General features: G+C 42.3%; 1 protein-coding gene across 1 annotated transcript in view; it reads right to left on the reverse strand.

Annotated features, from left to right (window-relative positions):
- Window positions 1-301: 301 nt before the first annotated feature.
- LOC310876482 (EH domain-containing protein 3) overlaps window positions 302-25,134 on the reverse strand; it is a 41,034-nt gene continuing 16,201 nt past the window's right edge. The window contains exons 4-9 of the mRNA XM_083790025.1: window positions 23,054-23,151; window positions 11,090-11,231; window positions 9,662-9,761; window positions 8,838-9,008; window positions 3,583-3,747; window positions 302-2,303 (exon numbers count right to left, since the gene is read on the reverse strand). Of these exons, the coding sequence (XP_083646151.1) occupies window positions 1,773-2,303; window positions 3,583-3,747; window positions 8,838-9,008; window positions 9,662-9,761; window positions 11,090-11,231; window positions 23,054-23,151 (1,207 nt within the window). The 3' untranslated portion in view covers window positions 302-1,772. The remainder of the gene's footprint in view (window positions 2,304-3,582; window positions 3,748-8,837; window positions 9,009-9,661; window positions 9,762-11,089; window positions 11,232-23,053; window positions 23,152-25,134) is intronic.

Below are 25,134 nucleotides of genomic sequence, written 5' to 3' on the forward strand. Positions count from 1 at the left end.
GCACATGTTTGTGTCATTACTGAACTGAGAAAATAACTGTATATAAACCACAATTTATGGATGGAGGGGGCTAGGTCCAAGCAACGTGGTCTCACCCCCTGGCCAAACATAAAATTGTGACTTGAAGGGGGGGGACGGGGGGGCAAATAAGGCACATGTTGACTTTTCGGGACTTCCGCACTCTAGGAATGCGGAAGTCCAGGTCTTCAGTGTTTTTGACGGTTCGCCCCCCAAATAAAATCTGGTTCACAGAGTTCACAAAACGACGGTCTAAGTCACAGCAGGCACCACCGAGAGGGAGCTTAGGGAAGCGTGTCGCCGTGCCGAACGTTACAAAATCCCCTTGAGCTGACTCAGTCGTATATGTTCCCCAAAAATCAACACTTTCTTTGCTCCCCACTTCAAGTCACACGTTTGGTCACATTTATCCCGGAAAACTCACAATATCCCTTTTTGGGGGTGAGACAGACGGTGTTGCTCCAGAGTCTTTGGACAGCAGACAAACGCCCCTGACCGATGGGGTAATTATATGTACACTGAATTCACACCAGCAGTGGTACGGCACTTGCCAAGTCTATGGTGGAAGCTACCGCACATTCCACAAGGACCTCCCCTTGTCGCGGCACCTTTAACGTCACTTATTGCAGAGGCAGCAAAGATTGTAACTTTGCCATTGCCACAGTGCGGCGAGACAGAGCAGCAGTCAACCAGAAGCATACTTTGCTCTGATATAGGCATCGTCTAGGTCTAGGGGCTATAGGCATACACACTCAACACCACTTGAGATGGAGAGAAACGGGCTACTTGTATGGAAAGCAGCGAATACCGATGACAAAAGGTTTTAATTAGCAGTTGTAGATGTGAAATGACTCAAAATTGAGCAACTTCATGGCCTATGGTCAGCTTATTTGTTGTTCTAACAAACATGCTGCCAGATGCATCGAGTGTCTCCTCCCTGCTTGTAAGCTCTCTCGCTGGAGCACAGTATGCTAATTTATTTACTAACGAAGCACTAGAAATCGCCACCGGTGTGAATTCAGCGTTACCTCTTTGAATGAGCACTTGAGCAGTTCTGGTATACAGTATGTTCCTCTTGGATGAGGACAGTGATGGTAACACTACAGACAAATGTCCTTGACAGAAAGAAACAAACTAAATACAGTATATTTTGACTTTTTCGTTATTTTCATATGGGAAATGGATATATTTCTCTAGGAAGACGGGCATGTTTTTTTTTTAACCAAATGACCCCTAGCATCCCTATTCTGGCGTGAAAATAGCAGTATAAGCACACAGCTCTCTTATGCTGGCTCTTTTCGGCTCGATATAAATTATATTAATGTATATAGATACATATGTTGGAAGATATTCATGGGAGCCTTTAGTACAGAGCCCTGGGCCAAATTCCAATAACCCAAGTCGCTCGCTCACACTCGGTCACTCCAGCATGTGTGGTGTTACGGTGAAATTGGTGACGTGCTGAAATATGTGACAACCGTATCGCATAAGCGTCAGTGTCCGAGCGTAAATCACTGTGGTTTGCTCATTAGCAGAGTTCAAGCTCTAGCGGTATTTAGGCCACGTATTTAAAGACCTCCATGTAAGTTATGAGACGTCCACAAGATGGTCAACATAATTATTTCAGCCGGTCACCAATTTCACCGCAACGCGGCCATGCTGGGGCGACCCGAGTGTGAGTGCGCGAGTGGCCCAAGATTTTTGGGGCATTGGAATTTGAGTGGCCAAGGGCGGAGGGAGGGTCAATAATTGTACTACTCTACTGTCATTTTCCTCTTGGAGGGGGGCAGCAGGTGCGAGGGCAGGTCGGACGGCAACTCGTGTCCCTCCAGCTTGACCTTGATCAGGTGATTGGCCAGCGCAAACTCCTCGTCGTCGAGCATGCCGTCCTTGTCGATGTCCGCCAGCTTCCAGATCTTGCCCAGCACCGTGTTGGGCAGCTTGGACTTGACCATCTCGCGCTTGGCGTTGGCGCCCGTCACCTTGCCGTTGACGGGCGACAGCGTATAGAAGATCTCGTCGTAGGCGGGCTTGTCGCGCGCCACCACCCAGTCGGCGTCGTCGATGCCCTCGCCGGCGCCCTCTCCGTAGCCGTGGCCGAAGGGCCCGTCGAGCGTGCCGTCGAAGGCGCCGCCCTTGACGGGGGCGTTGGGCCGCTGCGTCTCCTCCTGGCGCACCAGCACCATGAGGCCCGCGATGTCGTTGGCCAGCATGTCGTCCACCGCCTCCAGGAGCCGCGGCTTGATGGGCTGGAACTTGGTCAGGTCCTGGGACTGGAGCAGGTCCTGTGTGGGGGAGACGGACAGAGGACAGCCACGGAATAACCTTAGAGTATGAATAGAGATGACATCCGAGTTCTCCTTCCATCCACAAGTTGCTCAAAAGCGCATGAGGCGATTTCACTCCTCCTTCCGGGTAGGAACAGAGTGCATTCTGGGATGGATTGCAATAGTGAGTGGCCCCAAACACATGAACACGCTGCCGTTGAACGCGCACGAGCGTGCTGCCGTCGTGAACGTGCACAATGATAGTCAACGGACCAGCCGGACCAGCCGTCTCTATTCATATATACTCTAAGGGAATAACCCATTTAGACCCAAAATGTCTGCTAAATCATGACGGTTTTCTCGAAAAACCCATGTTTCTGCGTCAGTGGTTCTCAAACATTTTCATGTCAAGGACCCCCAAAAATATATGTATTTGGCCGCCGACCTCCGCAAACCTACAAGCTGATGAGCTTGTGGATCTGCTATTTTTCAATAGCTAAAGTATGACATAATGCTTAAACACCAAAATGGGTTCCCGCCCAGAATGTGATAAAGCAAAAATAAAATCACACACACTGAACGGGGTGCATACTTAGTTTTAGACTAGTCATTGGTTAGACATGGGTTAAGGTTAGGTTTATGTGGTTCTGCCCCATGGGAGGTTAGGTTTAGGGTGAGGGTTTGAGATAGTTTGTAGTTGTAGGACTGGTCAAACTGTGATTTGTGACTAGTTTCCAAAACAAAAAATGAATAGTTAACATGGTATGTATGATGAAATCATTATCATTCTAAAACCTATATTGCTGTTGTTGTACATACAGTAGACCAGTTCAATAAACCAGATTAAAGCTTTTTGTTTTTATGAAATATCGAGACCATTCATGTTTATGGAAGATGCTTCCAAACGTGTATTCTATTGCTATAGTTTGACCACTTCAAAGACCCCTTCGTCTTAAAAAATGACGAATAACCGAAAATAGCAGATCTACAAGCGCACAACATGCCGCAGTGCGTGTGTTGTGAGCTTGTAGATCTGCCATTTTCAGTGCACGACATTGCTTTCATTAAAGACATGCCGAGTGCTGACTTCTATGGCATCCAAATGACCGAAATCAGTCGTGACGACTGAGAACTTTAATCCATGAGGAACCAGGTCAAATGTTACTTGTTCAGGTCCTTGGGATTGGAGCAGGTCCTATGGGGGAGGGGCGGAGACAGAGGTCGAGGTCAAATGCGATGATTTTTTCAGGTTTGGGGCGTGATTAGGGATGTTTTGTTCCTCCATTCCTCTTTATACCTGCATCTTCTTCAGATTGGGGAAGTCTCCGGGGGAGATCTGGTGCTCTCTCTCGATGCGGCTGTAGATCTCTCCCAGGCTGCCGATCAGTTCCTTCTTCTTGTTGTCCTTCCCGAACACCGTCGGCATCTCCTTCTTCAGCGCGCTGATGATGAACGCGTGGACCTGAAAACATGGAGGACAAACATGGTGGAAAAGTAGTCAGATACAGTATATCCCATTCTGACCTGAGATCAGATTCTAAAAATGTCTTCTACATCCTGACAGTTTTCATTCTGACCTGAGATCAGATTAAAAAAATGTCTTCTATGTCAGTCGCTCTTCGATTTTTCAAAAATAGCAGACCTACAAGCTCATAGCGCAGCACCACTCGGTGGCGCGCTATGAGCTTGTAGATCTGCTATTTTTCAATAGCTAAAGCCATTGGGGTAAAAAAATAACGAAAGTTGCACTAATATTTTAGAAATAGGTCAACAATACAAATAACGTTAGTTTTGTGGATTAATTTACCTTTACTGCGTGGCCCCCAGTGCCCCCCACAAAATGACCAGAACTACTTGATATTTCACCAAAACCAGAGCAGAACTCCCACCACGGGACTCTGGCAATCAATTAATACAGTTGCAACCACTATATTAATGGCAAGTATTTCATACAACTTAAGTTAAAAAAATCTGAACTATCCCTTTAAATGAAAGTAGCCATACATAGAGTACCGACATCTGAGGTAATTTACACATCCTGGGTCACGTATTCTTTCACCCCATTCTGAATTCCCATAGACGTGTTTAATGTCACGTCATATTATGACTACTTCTCATAAACAAATGAGCACGGCAATGACTCGTATGGATATGAAGCGTGGACCGATGGCGATAGAACGCTAATGTTACCGCCGCCAAATTACATTTGTCTTCGCCAGAAACGGACTGTATCAATATGAGTGACTGACTATCTGTAAACGATACAGAGACACCTCCCCGACAATACAGTTTGATTATATTTTGGACCACAATTCTTATACGAGACGATGACCCAATGTTATTCTCCATATCGTGAAATTATTATAATGTCGGATGAACGAGTGACGTCAGGACTTCGGTACTCGGGGGGGGGGGGGGGGGGGGGGGGGGGCAACCTTTTTCACATTAAGTGCCGGTGTTTTCATTTTTGTGATAGTCAGTGTGCACTGTGCCATATATAATTATGACACCGTCCACATCAAAATGTAATAATTATTACGATTATGATTTTGATTGTCCTTGGGCTACGCATAAGAACCATCAGGATGTAATGACCATTAAACTCAGAGCAATAACCCACCTATCTCCCAGAATCCCTCCCCCAGTCATGAGTTAGGAGTTTGAATGAATGTACAATTATGTGCAGGGTGTCATTGTTTGTAGATGTGAGTGGACTTAACTTAACTGGCTAAACGTTTTTGGAATGAAAAGAAAAAATGTCTCTGTCTCACACTTATGCCATGTGTGCCAGTGATCACCCTCCCCTGTGCCAATGTTGGCACCCGTGCCTACGGTTGCCTACCTATACAACATACCACACAATTTGGGAGCATTGCCAGAGCAATAACTTCAGCAAAGCCAGGCAGGCTGGTAAGGAGAGCAGGAATGAGAGTTCAGGCCATATCGACGATGTTATCATTTTTTGTTTCCCTGATTTCATCTCCTGTCCTTGAAACACCTCATAAAACGCGCACGAGGACGCACGCACGCACGCACGCACGCAAACACGCATACACACACACACACACACACACACACACACACACACACACACACACACACACACACACACACACACACACACACACACGCAGGAGATGACAGGAAAGCTGCTCTCACTGCTTTACTTCATGAGAAACCTGTTTGCGCGTGTGAGTGTGCAAGTGCCTGTGCACGTGCGCACGCGAGAGAGAGAGAGCGTGGAAGGCATCATGAGCTCTTCCTCAAAGTTTCCTGGAACTACAACAGGAAAGTGAGGGTCTCTTTACTCTTGATCCATGACTTCCTGCCCCAAACAGGAAACAGGAAATAATTCACAGAGGAGAACCGAGCCATTTGTCATGATTGTCATATTCTATTGGCTTTATTTAGTGTGTGACAGGGGCTGAGTTGTGTCGAGGTCAGCAGCTGGAGGGTGGAGGTTTTATTTAGTGTGTGACAGGGTAAGAGTAAGTTGTGTCAAGGTCAAACAGCTGGCAGGATAGGACAGGATCGGGCTATTATATCTGTATCCTTACACGCTCTCCATGACAGCAATATTGTTTATTGCTGTGATAGTTCTACTGTTGCTGGCTGCTGTTGAATGTTGCCATTGCTAGTATCTGTCTCTCCCTCTGTCTCGCCTTCTCCAAGGGGTCCGCTCATAATTTCCGACGTCCCATTATTCCGACGTTCAGTACCAGCAGTCCGACAGATTTTAGGTTTGTGTGAGGTTAGGGTATACATGGGCAACTGGCGGCATGTAGCCACTTAATGTGGCCCTCAGGTTAATGTCAGCATACTGATATAATATTGGTTTCAGCTGTTACAATTCCACAACATGCAAACATGACCTGCTTTAATTACTGCAGTCTAAATTAGTAGCTCATTGCTCAACACAAGTATAAGAAAAGTATATAGAAAAAGTGCCCTTCTGGGCACAGGTCTCCACCAGGATAGGAATGTAGGACATTGCAGCTTGCCTTCATCTGGTGGTTGGATAAAAGGGCAACAAAAGTAAATTATCCACAGATCCGTGCAGTTAGAGGTAAAAACACTTTTCGGCCAGTTATAGCGCCACCTAGTGGGAATGTGCGTGCACAATTTCACGGAAATCACGCGATGTGTTCATGCTTTGCAGCATTTTGTTTGAAACTGAGCACTCCTGTGAACTTTGGAAGCCAATCTTAACCAATCAGGATGAAGTCTGAGAAATCTGAAAGACCGGTTTCGTTGAATGGCTCTAGAGATACTGTGTACCAATTTGCGCGATGTTTGGACAAAATCTGTAGGTGTACTGTGCAAAAACTTGTTTTGCACAAAGCGGCCTCCTGGTGGCGCTATAACAGGCCGTTCTGGAAAGTTTGGGGCAGAGGTTCATCGTTGGCATCCAGGGAGTGTGTGTGCAAAATTTGGCATCGACCGGGTTAACGGTGGCCGAGATTAGCTGCTCACGGACACACACACGGACAGACACACGGACGGACACACGGACGGGCGGACAGAGTGCAAAACATATTCTCCCCCCATGCCTTCGGCCTGGTGGAGACAATTAAAGGCATTTCAAATTACATAAAAATGACCCGAAGGAGAAGAAATGAATGACTGAGGAGAACAGATCTTCGTTTTCGAGGCTGCCATGATGATGATTTAAATTATTCGGCATACTTTCCCCGTGCAATTTGTGACTACGATGCCTAAAATGTCAAACAGAAATACAAAATTAAGGAAAACAAAACCACAATAACATCGTTAATCACAATTATTTGTGTGTGACGTCAACTTAATTTTGTAATCGTGACAGCCCTAAAAGTACAATGGTTAAAGTAAGGGATCGCCTGCCAAGTGCCGAACAAGTGTGAATGAGATTGGTTGATGTTAGTCAGCTGATGAGACGCTGTGATGCCTGCCCAGTCAACTGATGCTGAGCAGCTGACATCCAGTCCCTGTCTGGACTAACACTATGCTGCACCAGTGCAGCACAATGCCAGGGTTACATAATATAGCAGATTAAATTATCTGTGTGTGTGTGTGTGTGTGTGTGTGTGTGTGTGTGTGTGTGTGTGTGTGTGTGTGTGTGTGTGTGTGTGTGTGTGTGTGGTGCCAAATGCAAAGTATAGTAGAATTTGAGAAAGAGAAATGGTTGTTTCATGCTTGCAAAATATGTGGGGAGTAAAGTGCCATTCACACTGAGCACTATAACTCTATAGATAACTATATCGTTCACCATTGTATATTTTTTTATAGTTGTATAGTGTCTGCCAGCCAAACTTGACTTGTAAGCATTTTTAAATCTATATTTTATAGTTATAGTGCTCAGTGTGAACGGTCCTTAGGACAACCTTTGTCTTATTATTTTCTTTCACTACAATTGCAATTGCATTACAAAATGGTAGACATTACAGGACAAAAATCACAGAAACAATCGGGAACGAGAGAACATATCCACATGGTTTAACGATTTTGGTTTAAAAGCCAGACGGACTGATGTACAAACGAGTTCTTTAGTCTGTTTTTCTTAAATGTATAGGGACTCTAAAACCGCCTCACGAAGGGCAACAGTTGATGTTCATCATTTAAAACATGTAAAGGGGTCATTCTAATGAATGTAGAATCATGTGCAGGGTGTTAATTTGTACATAGATGTGAGGGGACCCTCCTCTGTGCCAACGTGCCTACGGTCGCCTATACCCCTGCTGCACATAGTTGTGTGCTGTGCTGTTGTGAAGTGGTGGGAAAAAAAGGACTCAGTACTTGAGTAAAAGTATCAATACTGCAATATAGAGATACTATGTTACAAGTAATTGTCCGGAATTCTAAATGTACTTGAGTACAAAAGTATTGGCATCAACATTTACTTATTACTGTAAAGTACCAAAAGTATACTCATTATGCAGAATGTCCCATATCAATTTGTTATGTATACAAATCTTTTGAATATATTAGATCTAGAAGCTCGCAATGCATCGCAATGCATCGCAATGCATCGCGAGCTTATAGATATATATTGCTGAAGTGGTTAATGTATTTTTTGTAATAATAATAATCAAAATCTACAAAGTAACTAGTAACTACAGTTACTAGTAAAGTACAACGTTTGGATCAGAGTAGAAGTAAACGTATTAGAAATAGGACATAATCAAGTAAAGTACAAATACCTCAACATTGTACTTAAGTACAGTACTTTAAGTACATGTACTTTGTTATTTTCTGCCACAAGATCTACAAGCTTAGGGTTAAAAATGGACAAAAAAGTATGGCCAAAAATGTTTTAATTCATAAAATGGTCATAACATGTTGATGTCCTCACAAGTAAAGTTTATTTAAGTGTGTGTGTGTGTGTGTGTGTGCGTGTGCGTGTGCGTGTGCGTGTGCGTGTGTGTGTGTGTGTGTGTGTGTGTGTGTGTGTGTGTGTGTGTGTGTGTGTGTGTGTGTGTGTGTGTGTGTGTGTGTGTGTGTGTGTGTGTGTGCGTGCGTGCGTGCGTGCGTGCGTGCGTGCGTGCGTGCGTGCGTGCGTCACTGTGTCAGTCTCACCTTGGCGAGCCGCGCCCTCTTGATCAGATCGTTGAGTTTCCTGAGGGCGGCGTTTCTGGGCAGAGACTGGATGTCCTTGAATAAGTCCTGCTCCTCCGCCTCAAACAACTTCCTGTTGTCTGGGATTAACAGAGGATGTGACCAAAACGACCCAATGTACACACGGATCACCTGTCAGAGAGAGAGGGAGAGAGAGAGGGAGAGAGGGAGAGAGGGAGAGAGGGAGGAGACTGACTTAACTTTTGGTAGCACAGAAACAATGATGGAAAGTAAATTCCATCCAATCAGGAGAGAGTATACCGTATCAGCTTGCAGTTGTATATAGCAATGATTACTATCAGAATATAGAACTATTTAACACTTATTTTTAACAAAAGAAAATCACTTACTGCACTTTTAACTCAAACTGTGCCAAACCTAAGCTTATTCCTTAACAAAACCTAAGCCTAAAACCTGACCTTATTTCTAAACGTAACCTCAGTGAAACTTCCTAAACCTAACTTTATTCCTTACGTAACCTCCCTGAAGCTATGCCTAAACCTACATAACCTTATTCCTAACCGTAACCTCAGTAAAACTATATGCCTAAACCTAACCTTATTCCTAAACGTAACATCAGTAAAACTATGCCTAAACCTAACCTTATCCACAGTAAAACTATGCCTAACCTCAAACTTATTCCTAACCTTATCCTCAGTCAAACAAATTCAAGAAGACAGAAGAACCACTCGGGGCAAGCGGTTCCGCAAAATAAATGGGAGGCCAGTGTGTTTTGGGGCGAGCCTTCCGGTTGTACCAAGCATAAAGCGGATAAAACTGGTCACCTCAGGCGTGTTGACTATCTTCCCCAGTGACCACATCAGGGCGCCGTACACTCTCATCAGCTGCTGGGTCTCTATCTGGTCCGCTTTGTTCAGCACCACCCTATGGAAGACAAAAGACAACCGTCAGTCTTGACTTTGTTCAACACCACCCTATGGAAGACAACCGTCAGTTTTACTTTGTCCAACACCACCCTATGGAAGACAACCGTCAGTTTTACTTTGTTCAACACCACCCTATGGAAGACAACCGTCAGTTTTACTTTGTTCAACACCACCCTATGGAAGACAACCGTCAGTTTTACTCAAGTAAAAGTGTAAATACTGCAATGTAGATATAGGGCTATATCTTGCGCCAGATAGTTCAAATAGCTGATCTACAAGCTCACAACGTGAAGATGAATATCGGCTAGTTGAACTATGTTAAAATTATTTTCAAAATAGTAAAAATGGCAAATAAGTTTAGGGATAAGGGATAAGGGTGGCGCAAGATGGAGCCCATACACTCTGTTACAAGTAAAAATATCAATACTGCAATGCAGATATGCTCTGTTATGTTACAAGCAAAAGTCCTGTATTCAAAATGGACGTGAGTAAAAGTATTGGCCTCAAAATATACTGTACTTGTACCGAAGGTGTGCAGAAATGTTCCATTTCAAGTTCAAAATGTAGGCTAAACATCTTTTGAAAACAAGCTTACAATGTGCTGTGCACTTGTGATAATTGTAGATCAGCTATTAAAAAAAAAAAAAAATTATGAAGGCTGAAATAGTTAATGTATGTTTTGTAATAATAATCAAAATCTACAAAATAACTATAGTAACTAAAGTTTTCATATGATTGCAGTGGAGTAAAAGTACAATATTTTCCTCTGAGATGTAGTGAAGTATTGACAATTGTAAATACTTAAAGGGATAGTTCCGATCTTTTGAACTTAAGTTGTATGAAATACTTGCCATTAATATAGTGGTTGCAACTGTATTAATTGATTGTGTGATAGAGGGGTAAAAAAAGAACGAAAGTTGCACTAATATTTTAGAAATAGGTCAACAATACAAATGACGTTAGTTTTGTGGATTCATTTATTTTTACTGCGTGGCCCCCAGTGCCCCCCACAAAATGACCGGAACTACTTGATATTTCACCAAAACCAGAGCAGAACCCCCACCACGGGACTCTGGCAATCAATTAATACAGTTGCAACCACTATATTAATGGCAAGTATTTCATACAACTTAAGTTAAAAAAATCTGAACTATCCCTTTAAGAAAGAAAATTACTTAAGTACAGTACTTGAGTACATGTATAATTACTTTACACCACTGACAACGGATCAGTTGATTGTGATGAATTTGGACTCACTTCAACTTTAGCAGCATTGTTCCGTTGAAAGTTGAAGGAATGCGTTTCAAAACAATGCTATCGGTATACCTGATCTTGTCTTCGTGGTTCTTGAGAGCCTTGATGACATCCGAGAATTCATCGGAGATGTCCAGCTTGTGGGCGTCGAACAGCAGTATGATCCTGTCCACGCGCTCGGCAAACCACTCCAAGACAGCGGCAAAGTCATAGCCTGGGAGAGGAGAGGAGAGGGGGAGGAGAGAGGAGAAGCGAAGAGCAGAGGAGGATGAGAAGCGGAGGGCAGAGGAGAGGATGGGAAGGAATTTGTAGTTGAAATAGAGGCCCTTGATCAATCTTCCTTCATTCTCACCATACCAGAGAGGACTGTGGCATCAAATATATATATATATATATATATATATATATATATATATATATATATATATATATAATATATATATATCAAAATATATACTTAACTAAATCACAAAATGTAGAGGGTACAAATAGAACCAAATAGAACCGTAAGGATCCATTTGTAGCCTACACTCTTTAGGGATTGATGCACACTTCTATTCCTGTAGGGAATAAAGCAAGCAAGATAAAATAGCTCTACTACTTGATTTATTTTTAAATATTTTTTTCTCTCCTAAGAATACAGGACAAGGAGGTCACAGTTGATTAAAAGCATGCATTACTAATTACTACAATCTAGTAATAATCATTGTCATAAATGGGCCATTCTGTATAATGAGCAGAGCTTGCAGATTAGCTTGTAGATTGGACTGGATAGTCTCTCACTACTTTTTGAAAAATGTTGCACAATTTGTTTTGACAAAACGCGCCTGCGACTCTCTACATTTTGCGAAACCCTGCGTTTATTAGGGAAAGGGCCTGGGAACGTGACAAAGGATCGAGTGGCTGAGGTCAGTGGAGGAGGGCTTTTCACTAAGGCCACGCATATTATTACAACATGTTGAGAGAATGCCTGTTTACAAAGACACAAGGCACTGCCAAGAGGCAGATCAAGTGGCTTTTGTGGAAGAAAATAAATAAATAAATAAATGAATACAAATTTTTAAAAAAGGACAAGCACAGGCGCAAAAGTATGTGGACGCTTGGCATTTTTGGCTCCATTATCTCAACATGACATCACGCTTGAGTTTAACATTCTGTACTTGGTCTGAATCTATCCATCTACCGTGGTGGAGGAACTGTGCTGACGGCATGACCCCTGTTCTGGTGAAAACATTTACCGGAGGGGGCCTAGCTATACTGTAGGACCCTGGGGGACTCCAGTTAGACGCGTTACACCTATGCATTGTTAATTTGTTATACATTTCTAGCTGTTCACGCCTGTGTCATTTTACTCGTTGCTACATACCGCCGTTGTCTGGCAGAAACCTCTCATCCTTATATTTTAACATTTTGTGTTCTTTCGTGAATCACTTGAATCACTTGATCATACTACACTACAGCGTCGCACGAAAGCATCGAGGGTAGCAGATAACGTTGCACAAAGCCACACAATTTGAGCTTGATCTGCTACTTTTGATACCTTTGAATTTGAATGCTGAACAGTTACAGTTTTGGACATATTGAGGTTTCCACCCCCCCCCCCCCCCACCCCAGAAAGGTGTTAGTTTACTTTTCATTTTGAAGGCGTTTTTCGGACTCGGGTCTAAATGACTTAACTAAACCTGTAGAGGCTTTAAGTGGTCATATTGTGTATGCAGTCTCGTGTGCAATGGCCTCCAGATCAGTGGTTCCCAAACGTTTCAGGTCGAGACCCAAAAGAGAGATTAGACGTTTGCCCAAACTAGTCGAAATAGCAGATCTACAAACTCACAATAAATTATTTATATTTTTTATTCATGGCATTATATATATTTTTTGTCTTAATTTTTAATTTTTTATGTAGGGACAGTAAATGTAATTTTTACTCAAGTGGTGAGCCACAAAAATTGGGTCCCGAGCCACTGTTTGGGAAACAGTGCTCTAGAGATTACTTATGGCGAAAGCTACGTGCTTGTGTTGAGTGGTTGCTTTTGCAACTCAACTTCTAAACGGTGATTACAACAGAAGGAATGGTTTACGGTTCACTGTGCCTGCATTTACACAGATCAGATTTTTGCTATTTTGTTTTAGTTTTTTTTGTAAAAGATAGTTGTTTTTTTCTTTTCTGTTAGGTCAGCTCTTTATTCTGATAGTAATCATTGCAATATAGACTGTTTGTTCAATAACAAACTCTCCAGCTCTTTAGTAATCAGATTTTTCTTTTTTTTTTAAAGGTGGTTTGGAAATTGTATTCATAAAAAAGAAACCCTACAAAGATAAATGATCAGCTAGCGTTCAAGTTCCAATTTTGTCTGCTCCATTATTTTATATAATTTCACATCACTCAGGATCAGGATGAGTTCAGTCATGAGTTCTCTCTCCTGATTGGATGAAATTGTTTATGAGGACAACCCCCAAAACATTTTCTACTTTTGTGTTATGTTAACCTTTTGTAATGGGTTAAAAATCCAATGTGTTATGTAAAGCAAATCTATCTAAAATTATGTTTTTTAAGTAATAAATACTTGTTACTGCTGTCGATGATAAAACGTCGTAAAAAACAATCCCAAAACAATTACACGATTGTATCCTGTATAATAGTTCTAACAATTCAGATTCAACACTAAACGACAACGGCAACGAGTCTTTGAGTAAAAAGGTCCTCCAGTGACTTATCTTTGACTTTCTGGCGCGCTCAAGGACAGAATCCACTCTTACCTGGAGACATTCCACAGGATATGAGATGGGACACAATGAACAATGGAGGGTTTGGAGGGATTAGTGAGTTATAAACCTTCCAACTAGCACTAAAGGAGATAAGGGCGAGTCAGACAGACAGACAGACAGACAGACAGACAGACAGAGTGAGTGATAAAGAGCTTACAGTGGCGTTTGTTAGGCACTGGTGACCGCAAGGCGCTTATGGTCAGTTGGCGTAGCTAGAATGTTTGGTGATTTTCAAATGTTCAAATTCCACATACGGGACACGTACTCTGATTTCCACTACACAGTATAAATCCTCACTATAATTTTCACTCCTGATTGACTACAAATGTAGACCCTTTAAGGGCCAATTTGGTTACATTTGTAGACCATCAGAGTTACATTAACATGGAGGACAGTATTGTGTACGTACACATTCCTAGCAAACTGCTATGGTAACCTACAATGATACTGCAAATGTACAGAATGTTGAATTGAGTCTAGCTTGCACTGGGGTGACTTTAAAAGGTGCAACATACCTGAGGTGAGGCTAACCTGACCTATAACAGTTTCATTGTTCTGTGACATACCGTTCCTTTAGGTCGCTCACCATATAAAATCATATATATTAGTATTAGGATCTACTGTATTTAAGATAACATTAGCTACGTACAACCTATCCTGGTACCAACATGGATTTCAATATGTTCAACCATTTGGTTGAACATATAACATAAACATATGCTAACTGCACAGTATACTATGCATGTGCAACTACTGCCAGCTAATTTAAGGTCAGTTTATGCTTTGTGTGACAAGTGTCGAACGACGCATCGCACAACACAAGTGAGGAGGAAGTGTTGCGGCCGGCGAACCTTCTTTCGAGGGTTTTGCGTAGCTCTGGAAAAGTGAAACGTTGCTCGTGAACTTCGTGAAGGTGACTTTCACTTTCCTCGTTTACATTTTGCAGACGGTACGAACGTCGAACACTCTCGTCTTTCGACGCGAGCATGAACTGACCTTGGGTTTCTAGGTTGTTAATATGGCTTCTACAGTAGCACTTGCTGTAGTAGAAAAGGTCACCTTTATTCCAAGGTGGCCAACGGACACTGCCGACGCAATTTGGCCTTTTTTAACACACAGGGCTCCGACCATCTGACACAGATACATTTCTGACTAATCAGATTTCCTCAAAACTTTCCCCTGTGCTTGCCTTGCACGGCAGTAAAAGTTCAGCAGCGCAGTGCGCACACACGCAAGACTTGATTTATGCTTAGTGGTCGCCCACGTAAAATAGCAGATATACAAGCCCCACAATGATTTTCACTGCGACATGTTGTGAGCTTGGAGATCTAGCTATTTTTTGGCACATGACGCTGGAATGCAACAGAGTATAAATGCAGCATTAGATGCGGTATTACTTTACTGTACTTTACTGCCACACACATACAGTACAGACATGTCCTTACACAACTACAACAAGAGCACACAACAACACACCGCTGCTTGGCTAAAGCTGTTAAGTTCAAAGAGATACCAAGAGGTTTCATCTGTACTTGTTCTGCACCGCGCACTATTCCCCATTGGTACACTTACTCTGAGAGTAAGGGCCCTATTTTTGGCAGTGCATGCCGTACCACTTATCCCCTTTTTTTAAATTAATTTGAAGAACATTTTTAAATTGTTCAACTAGCCAATCTACATCGACACGCTGTGAGCTTGTAGATCGGCTACTCAATTTTTTTTTTCAAATAGCAAAAAAAGGCAAATAAGTTTAGGGATAAGGGGTAAGGCACTGGCGAAAATATAGCCCTAAGTGTATGCAAAAGAATAAATTAACGCTCAGGGTTTTACTGCGTAGAAAGTTCCTATACACTTGTCCTTCATTTTCCGTAACACCTTCGCTAAGGGCTGTCCACACCAAGAATGACAACTATGAAGATAACTGTAACAACACACACCGATGAACGATATAAACTTAACCGTAAACACGCTGAATGTAAGTGGGTGTGTCGAACACCCACATGGATTTCCGAATTACTGTCAATTCGTCATATCACTCAGAAAGTAATCCAAACGGTATTGTTCAGCATACATCAAAAGTAGGAATTGGGATCCCCAAAAGGTAGCGCAATCCAAAATTTCAAATAAATGGAGGACAAACTACTCATATTCCATTTTTACCCGGAGTCCCGATCTCTTCCCTTTCGGCACGGCGACTCGCGGCCAAAAACAGACTTTCTGGTTTTATCTGGTTATCATTCTTGGTGTGGACGGCTCTTTAGCGTTGCTCTGGTTTTATCTGGTTATCATTCTTGGTGTCTTGGCTCTTTAGCGTTGCTAGCATCAACAAAGGGAAGCCGAAGCTGAGCATGAGGAAGCGGTTTGGGTGACAGTCCACACATCTAAAGGTCAAGGTATCGCTTTCATTTTGCCTTTTTTTTTGGGGGGCAGCTGACAGACATGCACGTTTTCATCAACAATACCTCCATAACGGCATCTACGCAGACGGCTAAAGTTCGAACCGTCCTCTGTTGCTTCTGGACACGCAAACACAGACACACACAGGCAGTCCATGCACATAGAAACATGATGAATGAGAATTAAAATGCATGAAAACAAACTAAGATAGACACCTTCAAATCATGAATGAACACACTGTCTTAAAATGAAAAATAAAATGAAAATAGAGATGCCCCCATGAATGAGACTTAAACATGAATATGAATAGAACACATAAAATAATAGTATAAGAAGAATTGCACACGCACGCACACACGCGCGCACTCACGCCACGCGCGCACACTCGCACACGCACAACGCAGCGCACCCAGAGTTCCTTGTACAAACACAGCTGTGCGGTCTCAGTAGAGGTGTAAGTGTATCTTGTGTTTCTTCTCATATCCAAACGGACAACAGCACGGTGGTAAACTAAACTCTGAGCTGTGTCAGTGCTGTGTTTGCTTTGATAACACACTCACACATGACACTTTGCCCCACAAATCACATTATGGCGCAAGAAGGCCGTCGGAGGTCACGTCACTTGTACAATTTCAGTTTGGGGTGGGCGATATGGAAAACATAATATCACAATATTTTTTCAAGCAGTATCACAATACACAATATTTTTTGGGTTATTTTTTGGTTTGTTACTTAACAGTACAACCACCTACAGTACATGGTAACAACAACTAAAAGACAAATGAGTTTTTAGACCAAAATACTTTTGGCAAACGAAACCATCGTTCTACAGATGTATAAATTAAGCCTTAAGGTATAGAACTGCAAATCATGTTGTTCACTGAATCACTGTTTATTCACACACTGTACTGTATGTATCGTCTCGACGATATTTCTCACGATATCGCCCACCCCTAATTTCAGCGTATTATTTTAACCATTATTAGTTTATAGAGGGTATGCGCATGCATGAAGTGAGTGGCAAAGTGAGTTTACCGTCGTTTAATGCAATCAGATAGGACTTTTCTGTTTCGATGTATGGGCTGTCAAGGCCAGAAAGTAGAGTTTGGCCCCTCAGTAAGTGTCCCCGCATAAATTCTACAAATGCCTTCTAAATCAGTAGTTCTCAAACTTTTTCGTGCCAAGGCGGACCCCAGAAAATTATATATATACCCCCCCATCTAGACTGACTCCCCATCGCATGTTTTTGAGCTTTGTGTGTCTATCTGTCTGCCTGCCTGTCTGTCTGTTTAGGGTATCAACAGGTGCGAAAGTGGCACTCTTGAGCTTCACACTGTGCACAGGTGCATGATGGGAAGCAAAGTATTTAGTGTAACACCAGTCTTTTTCAGCATAAGTGTCTGTCTGTCTGTCTGGGCCTAAGTGTGGCTGTTGCGCTTCACACTGACTACAGTACCAGTACAGTACATCAGTACAGTATAACAGTTACAGTATAGTTACACCGCTCACTTAACAACTGTTCAAAGGCGATATAATGCGAGTTCAATGCATTCTAATTAGAAACATTTTGTGTTTCCATACCCCATTTGCGCATTACATTTTTACGATATAGGCCAAAATCCACCCCCTTCAAGCGCAAAAGTGTTTTTGCGAAGACAGACAGACAGACAGACAGACAGGGTTAAGAAACCAGACAGACAGACAGACAGACAGACAGACAGACAGACAAACGGTGAGAGGTACAGTAGGGAGAGTGAGTTAATGAGAGAGAGAGAGAGCGAGAGAGAGAGAGAGAGAGAGATGCAAGTCCTTAATTATCACAGGCCTTTTGTGGAGGTTAGCAGTTGGTATGGTAATGCTGGCAGTTAGCTTGGGAATGCTAAATGGTTCAGACACTTTAAACTGCCTGGTGGAAACAGTGTCACATGAAACCAAAGGGATGCCTGGATGTTTTGGAACCATCTCAATCTTTACACCTAGTCAGTATTGTGGGCATGTCATTAGGCAAAATGTTTCACAATCTACCACAGACTTTTATGGGTCACGAGAAAATATCCCCTTTTTTGTTTCCTACATTTTAAAACTAATATAAAAGATTTACAAAAATGTAAAAACAAAATAAAAAAGACCATCTGAAAAGTATATAATGTATGCTGTCAACACTAAGTCCACTAATACCAAGTGTTGGTCTGGGCTACTTTTAAACAAATTATTTCATCAATGGGGCGTGGCATGGAGGTGATACGCCTGTGACACTGTTGAGGTGTTATGGAAGGCCATGCAGGTTTGCTTTGATAGCAGCCGTAAGCTCATTTGTGTTGTTGAATCGTTTCGATCTTAATGGATATTCGTCAGGTCAGATACTGGCCTGACGACAATCCATTAAGATCGAAACGTTGTCGGGTTTTTTTTCAATAAAGTCATCCTTTACCAAAATCGGGCCCTGCCTATTACTTTATTGGCCCTGCACCCACTGACGAGCTGCGTGTAAATAAGTATGCTCACAACTTCCTCTTGACAATAAATCATATAGATTCTCTGTGGGGTTCAGGTCATGTCAGTTGGCTGGTCAGTTAAGCACCATAGTCAGTCAGTACACCTATTACTAGTAGTGTTGGCTCTGTGGTCAGGTGCCATGTGCTGCTGGAAAAGGACATCAGTATATGCATAAAGCTTGTCAACGTATGGGGCCACACAGTGCTGTAAAATACCCTAATAGATGGTTGTGTTGACTCTGGAATTGATAATACACACAGTGATGATTTGGGGCCATGTTATCTGCTGGTGTTATCGGTCCACTGACAGTGAATACTTCACACTGGAGTGGAGTCAACACAGGCATCTACCAGGATATTTTAGAGCACTTTGTGCTTCTGCATGTTGACAAGGTGTATGGAGATGCTGCCAAGACTACTACTGATCATGATATTATTATTGTGCTTAACTGACCAGCCAACAGGTCTGACCTGAACCCCCGCAGAGAATCTGGGTTGTATTGTCAAGAGGAAGGTGTGACTGGAGACACTAGATTGAACAAATGAGCTTAAAGCTGTTACCAAAGCAAACCTGGGCTTCCGTAACACCTTAGAGGGGAATACCACTCATTTTCAATATTGAACTATGCCATTAACATATTTTGATTCTAAAAATGTCTTCTACATCCTGACAGTTTTCTGAAAAAGCTATGTTTCTATGTCAGTCGTTCTTCGATTTTTCAAAAATAGCAGACCTACAAGCTCATAGCGCGCCACCCGGTGGCGCGCTATGAGCTTGTAGATCTGCTATTTTTCAATAGCTAAAGCATAACATAATGCTAACACCTAAAGGGGTTCCCACCCAAAATGGGTTAATATACCTTAGAGTTGTTGCTAATAAAATAAAATAATAAAATAATCCCCCCCCCCCTGCTTTTTGTTTAGGCTAGAAATGGAGGTCTAGAACTTGGGGTCATGTCATGTGATCAAGTGACATCACATCTGTGTACTCTGCAGACCAAAGAGTACACCGACACACGCGTCGCACGCACACAGAGGAATCGGTCCGGTCGAATTTCACACCAGGACGTTTCACTGCGAGTAAAATGATGCATTGTCGGAAAGGGCACTTCGTTTGGGCAGGTGTGAACGCTCATTCGAATGCTAGTGCGCATAAAAAGATATATATATCTAATTCACAAAAAAAAACAAAAAAACAGGGGTCTCGGTTCGCTTCCAATCGCACCGAATACTATAGTTGGTTGGTCGGTCAAAGACACACATGCACAGGAATAACAAGCAGTAGGAAAGTAGACAGTGGGTCATGTCCAGTCGACAGTCCAGTCGCTGTAGTGTAGGCTACTATTGTATAGAAGTGCACAGCACACATTATTCTCCGGATTAGGTCATAAAGGTGCGCACCGTGACCGCAAGCTTTCCGTTGTCAGCTGTCACTGTGCATGCCTGTGAACGCTACAGTATGTTGCCGATTATGTCCTTTATTACATTATATGACTGACGTGACACATTTATTGTGCATATTCGTTCATTTTCATTCATTGGGGCGAGGTGTGCCCAGCACCTGTGGCTTAACCCATTAGACATGAGGATCTGATTCTACGAATGTCTTCTAAATCTTGACAGTATTCTACAAAAAAAACTGTGTTTTATATCAGTGGTTCTCAAACAATTTCATGTCAAGGATGTAATTGGCCGCCGACCCCCCATCTGAAAATATTGTTGTTCCAGTTCCAGGGACCAATATTTGAGTTAAAAATGTTTCGCTGTGAAAGAATACCAGTATATATATTCAAAGATTTGCAACACATTTTCACGATTAAAAACAAATTGCAGATCGACCAGCTCGTAGCGCGGTGATCGGTGCCGCGCTATGAGCTTGTAGATCTGCTATTTTTCAACAGCTAAGGTTTATGGTTAGAGTGGTTAAAAGTTATAAGGTGTCAAAGATGCATTCCCGGTCTCAATGGGGTATAACTATACGCACACGCGTAGGCTACTACACACCTCCAACATAACCAATCTACAAGCTCAACCTGCGTCGCGTCCTCGACGTGTTATGAGCTTGTAGATCTGCTATTTTCGGAGTGCAATGGCTCGTCATACAACAAAGTAGCCAATAAACTTATGGTAAGTAGTCTTAAAGGTAGTCTTAAAAAAGCTCTATATTGTGATCGTACTCATTGTTATAGAGTGTTTGTTGAGTGCGTGAATTCCGTTTGTGTCCGAGCATAGGCATGGCTGAGGCATGGTAACGCCCCGCCTGCCTGTGATTGGTCTACTGACACTGCCCGTCTTGACCGTCCTCCGAGACGCGAGGTTACTCCGTGGTGAGATTGAGGAATTAACTTATAGGCTACAAGAGAATGACAGCTTGGCACGCGCGACATAATGCAGCCTTGTAACTAACTTGTAAGTTTTATTTTTGTAGAAGAGGCAAACTAATATTGTTTATGCCGTTTGCTTTGATTGAATAAGTACTATGATTTGATTTGGGTGTGTTAGTGTTGATTATCGTGTATTAATCTAATTATAGTAAACTAATACTATTACACTCAAATTGATAAAGATGAAGGGAAGATATATCTTTTTTAGTACAATAATGTTTCAAGTTTACACAATCAACACAAACACACCCAAATCAAATCATATTATGGCGTGCATGTTCAATCAATTATTCCATCAAAGCAAAAGGCAATAAACAATATTAGTTTGCCTCTTCTACAAAAATAAAACGTACAAGTTAGCATTCTCTTGTATCATACCGTACTACTTGTATCATTTTCCACCACAGAGTAACCTCGCATCAGACTATCCAGCAGGACAGTCAAGACAGGCAGTGTCGGTAGGCCAATCACAGACAGGCAGGGCGTCACCATGCCTATGCTCGGACACAAACGGAATTCACGCTTGTTGAGTAACAGGAGTCTCCATGTCTCTCCAGCTTTTTATTCAGCAGAATGCATTTTCAGGTCAGGTTACAGATTAAACAAGTGGAATTGTAAGTGATGACACACAGAAATGAGCAGAGAACATTGGAACTGGAACACTATATACAAATTAAGCTGATAAATGGCTACTGCCTCCTGATTGGGCTGACATTTTGTCACCTACCCGAAAATATTAGTATATAGTTAGGCTATAATATTAGTAAAGCATTTTCTGTTTATTAAAGAGCTGGAGAGACAAGCAGACGCCTGTTACTGAACAAACACTATAGCAATGATTACTATCGGAATATAGATATTTAACTTTTTAACAAAAATCTTTTTGCTTTAACCAAAATATATCACTTATACCCTTCCTTTACGGTAATCTGAATCCAGTTTCAAGACAAGAACATGTTGGTGAGTTTATATTGATGGAAGTCCATTGGTGATATCATTGCAGCCTGTTAGAGCAGCCTAAATGGTCAATGGAATGACGTGGTGCGCAGTTGCGCACCAGTACGTTCCTCACACAAGACGAACACAGCTGGCCTGGCTGCTTTAAAGTACAGTTAGTTAACGGATGGCATATGCATATTTAAGTGTGTGTGTGTGTGTGTGTGTGTGTGCTTCAAAGCATATCTGTGCCACGACTTCTTTTCTCTCCTGTGAATAAAGCATAATCCTCGCGCCCGTGAACGAGAACACACACGCACACGCAAACACACACAAACACACGCACGCACGCACACACTCTCTTTGTACCCTCCTACAGTATATGGTTGTGTGTGTGTTACTACATTATTACTACAGTATAGTGTGTATTACTTGTGAGGTCCTGGTGTCCCCACACATAATTGGAGAAATGTGAGAAATGGTAGTTTTATGGTGAAATACAAGTTTACATCTATAGTCAAACTAGGGGTTTTCCATGATTCTGAATGTATTGCATGCACGAAAAACACTCCTTGGGCTAAAACGGCCATAGCCACTTGTCCAGGTTGTCCCCACACGGCTATGGCCATTTTTGTTGCAATGGATTCAGAATCAATTCAGCAACTTAAAGCAGAATGGAAATTTGTAAATGTTGCCTACATAAGGTTATTTTGTCCCAACTTTCAGCAGCTGTCACAGATTCCCCTAGGCAAACAACATTTCAGTCTTTGTGAGATGTCTTACTAGACACCTTTTACAAACACATTGGTGAAGAAATGCATTGGTAAGGAATTTATTCCCAGATTTGTGTAATCCCCTGACTACTATACTAGGCTTGATTTATACTTAGGTGTGTCACTGCTGTCGTGCACCCAAATAAGCCGATCTGCAAGCCCACGATGAGCTTGCAGATTGGCTATTTTGGGTGCAATTAAACTTCATGGCTTCAAGGTTATAGAGGGTTAAAAATTAAATGTTGAACCGTGTGTGTGTGTGTGTGTGTGTGTGTGTGTGTGTACCTCTGCTGATTCTCTGCTTCTCTCCTGATAGGATACCTGGCGTGTCAATCACACTGATGCTTTCCAGCACAGGGTTGGGCAGCTGGGCACACACAAACCTAGATACATACATACACACGCACACACGCACACACACACGCACACACACACACACACACACACACACACACACACACACACACACACACACACACACACACACACACACACATACACACACACACACACACACACACACACACACACACCGGAGAAGTTATATAAGTTATATGCTCTGTTCATGCAGTGCATTTCCTCATTCGCTGGCATAGGGTGAGAGGTTCAGGCATGCGCGAGAGAGACTCGGAGTAGACCTGTTGCTTCTTCGCTGGGAAAGGAGATAGTTTTATGTGGTTCGGGCATCTAGTAAGTTGTAGATGGATAGTATAGCACTGTCTCCCAAACAGTGGGTCGGGACTGATTTGTGGGTCACGGACCAATTTGTATGGGTCACGACTCGAGTAAAAATCCCTTTTCTCCCCCACAACATAGCCTATTTGAAAAGTGTTTTAAGTAAAAAAAAAATATATATATATATATATATATATATTTTTTTTTAAACAAACATCTAAGAAATTCCATATTTATTTATTTTTAACTATTTGTTAAAATAGCCGATCTACAAGCTCGCAATGTGGCGCAGAGCGGAGCCTTGTGCACTTGTAGATCTGCTTTTTTCTGCTAGTTTGGGTCCCGGGCAAACGTCTAATCTCTCTTTTGGGTGGCTTTACAGAGTAAAAGCGGTCACATCTTCCCGGCACCCCGAGCTTCTATTTTGAAAGAAATACCGGCGCTGATTGAGTTAAGATATTTTTGGGGGGTTAACCCAATAAATCCACTTGGAACGGAGCGGCATTGCATTGACAGAGTCATGATGAGGGCAGAGACAGAACATGGATACTGTATGTTCTGCAAAAAGAAATCATCCCACAATATCCCCCCCCCCCCCCCCCCATGCCCACCCCCCCGCCCTCGTTTCCCCCAGCTGTGTAAATACTAACAGGCTAGATGTCGCCAAAGACAGCGGTTCGCAAAGTGCGGTCCGGTCCTTAAGGGGGTTGGATTCCATTTCCAGCAAAATTAGCTGATATTGAACCTCTTTCTCTATGTTGTGCTTCAGCTATTCAACGATATAGCAGAGACTCGCTCACATTGCAACCACTCCAAAGAACAGCAATGTCTGTATGTCCCTATGTTTAGGGTACCAACAGGGGGCGCTGTTGCACCACTCGCTTCAGACAGGTCTGATTTATGAGGGCCGCTATACAGCTTTAAAGGACCTATAACATAAAATTCAACTTTTTCAATTTCTTTTGTGTTTTTGGGGCTCCTATGTGTGTTTTCTATCCCCACAAATAACCAATTTTGAACAATCAGGCCTTCATGTCATATGGGTGTTTTAATGGAAATTGCTCTCAGAAACAGCTCGACTGATTTTGGCCTCATCGTGATGTCATCAATGTCACCCTACTTTGTATAATTCCTCCTTTTCTTCAGTCTTCAGTTGCAAATTTGCATTTCCACTTTGTTTACAATGTCCACCATTGTTGATTTTCCAAGCTGGCATGGAATGGAAACAAGCCTGGTTTTATCTAGCATGAGTATTATAATGACTCAAATATTAAATAATCTGCATATCAGCACCCTCTCCACCTCAGGACAGTGTGGTACTGCAGCTAAAACTGCTTTCAAAGTCCAGAAAGAAATGACAAGGCCTGGTTATATCAGAGTGGTGATTGAGGCTCAAACCATTAGAAATAACTTTGAGGGACATAGACAATATGATTATTAAATATTAAAAGCAGTTTTAAAATGCATGTTATTTGCGCTTTAATGTTTGTCTTTAGTTTTAGTTTGTTTAATAAACACCATTGACAATGAACGGAAAACTTACGTTATTTTGTAACTCATTACGTCATATTGTCTCTTTATTGTTAATGGCATTTAATGTTTGTGTTGGCACCGTTTGTTTCACATCACCATTACATCACCTAATAAACATGAGTTAGACTTTAATATATTACCGCCCCTCACTTGACAAG

Source organism: Protomyctophum parallelum (assembly GCF_964188405.1).
Source record: "Protomyctophum parallelum genome assembly, chromosome: 19".
In the NCBI taxonomy this organism is placed as follows: Eukaryota; Metazoa; Chordata; class Actinopteri; order Myctophiformes; family Myctophidae; genus Protomyctophum; species Protomyctophum parallelum.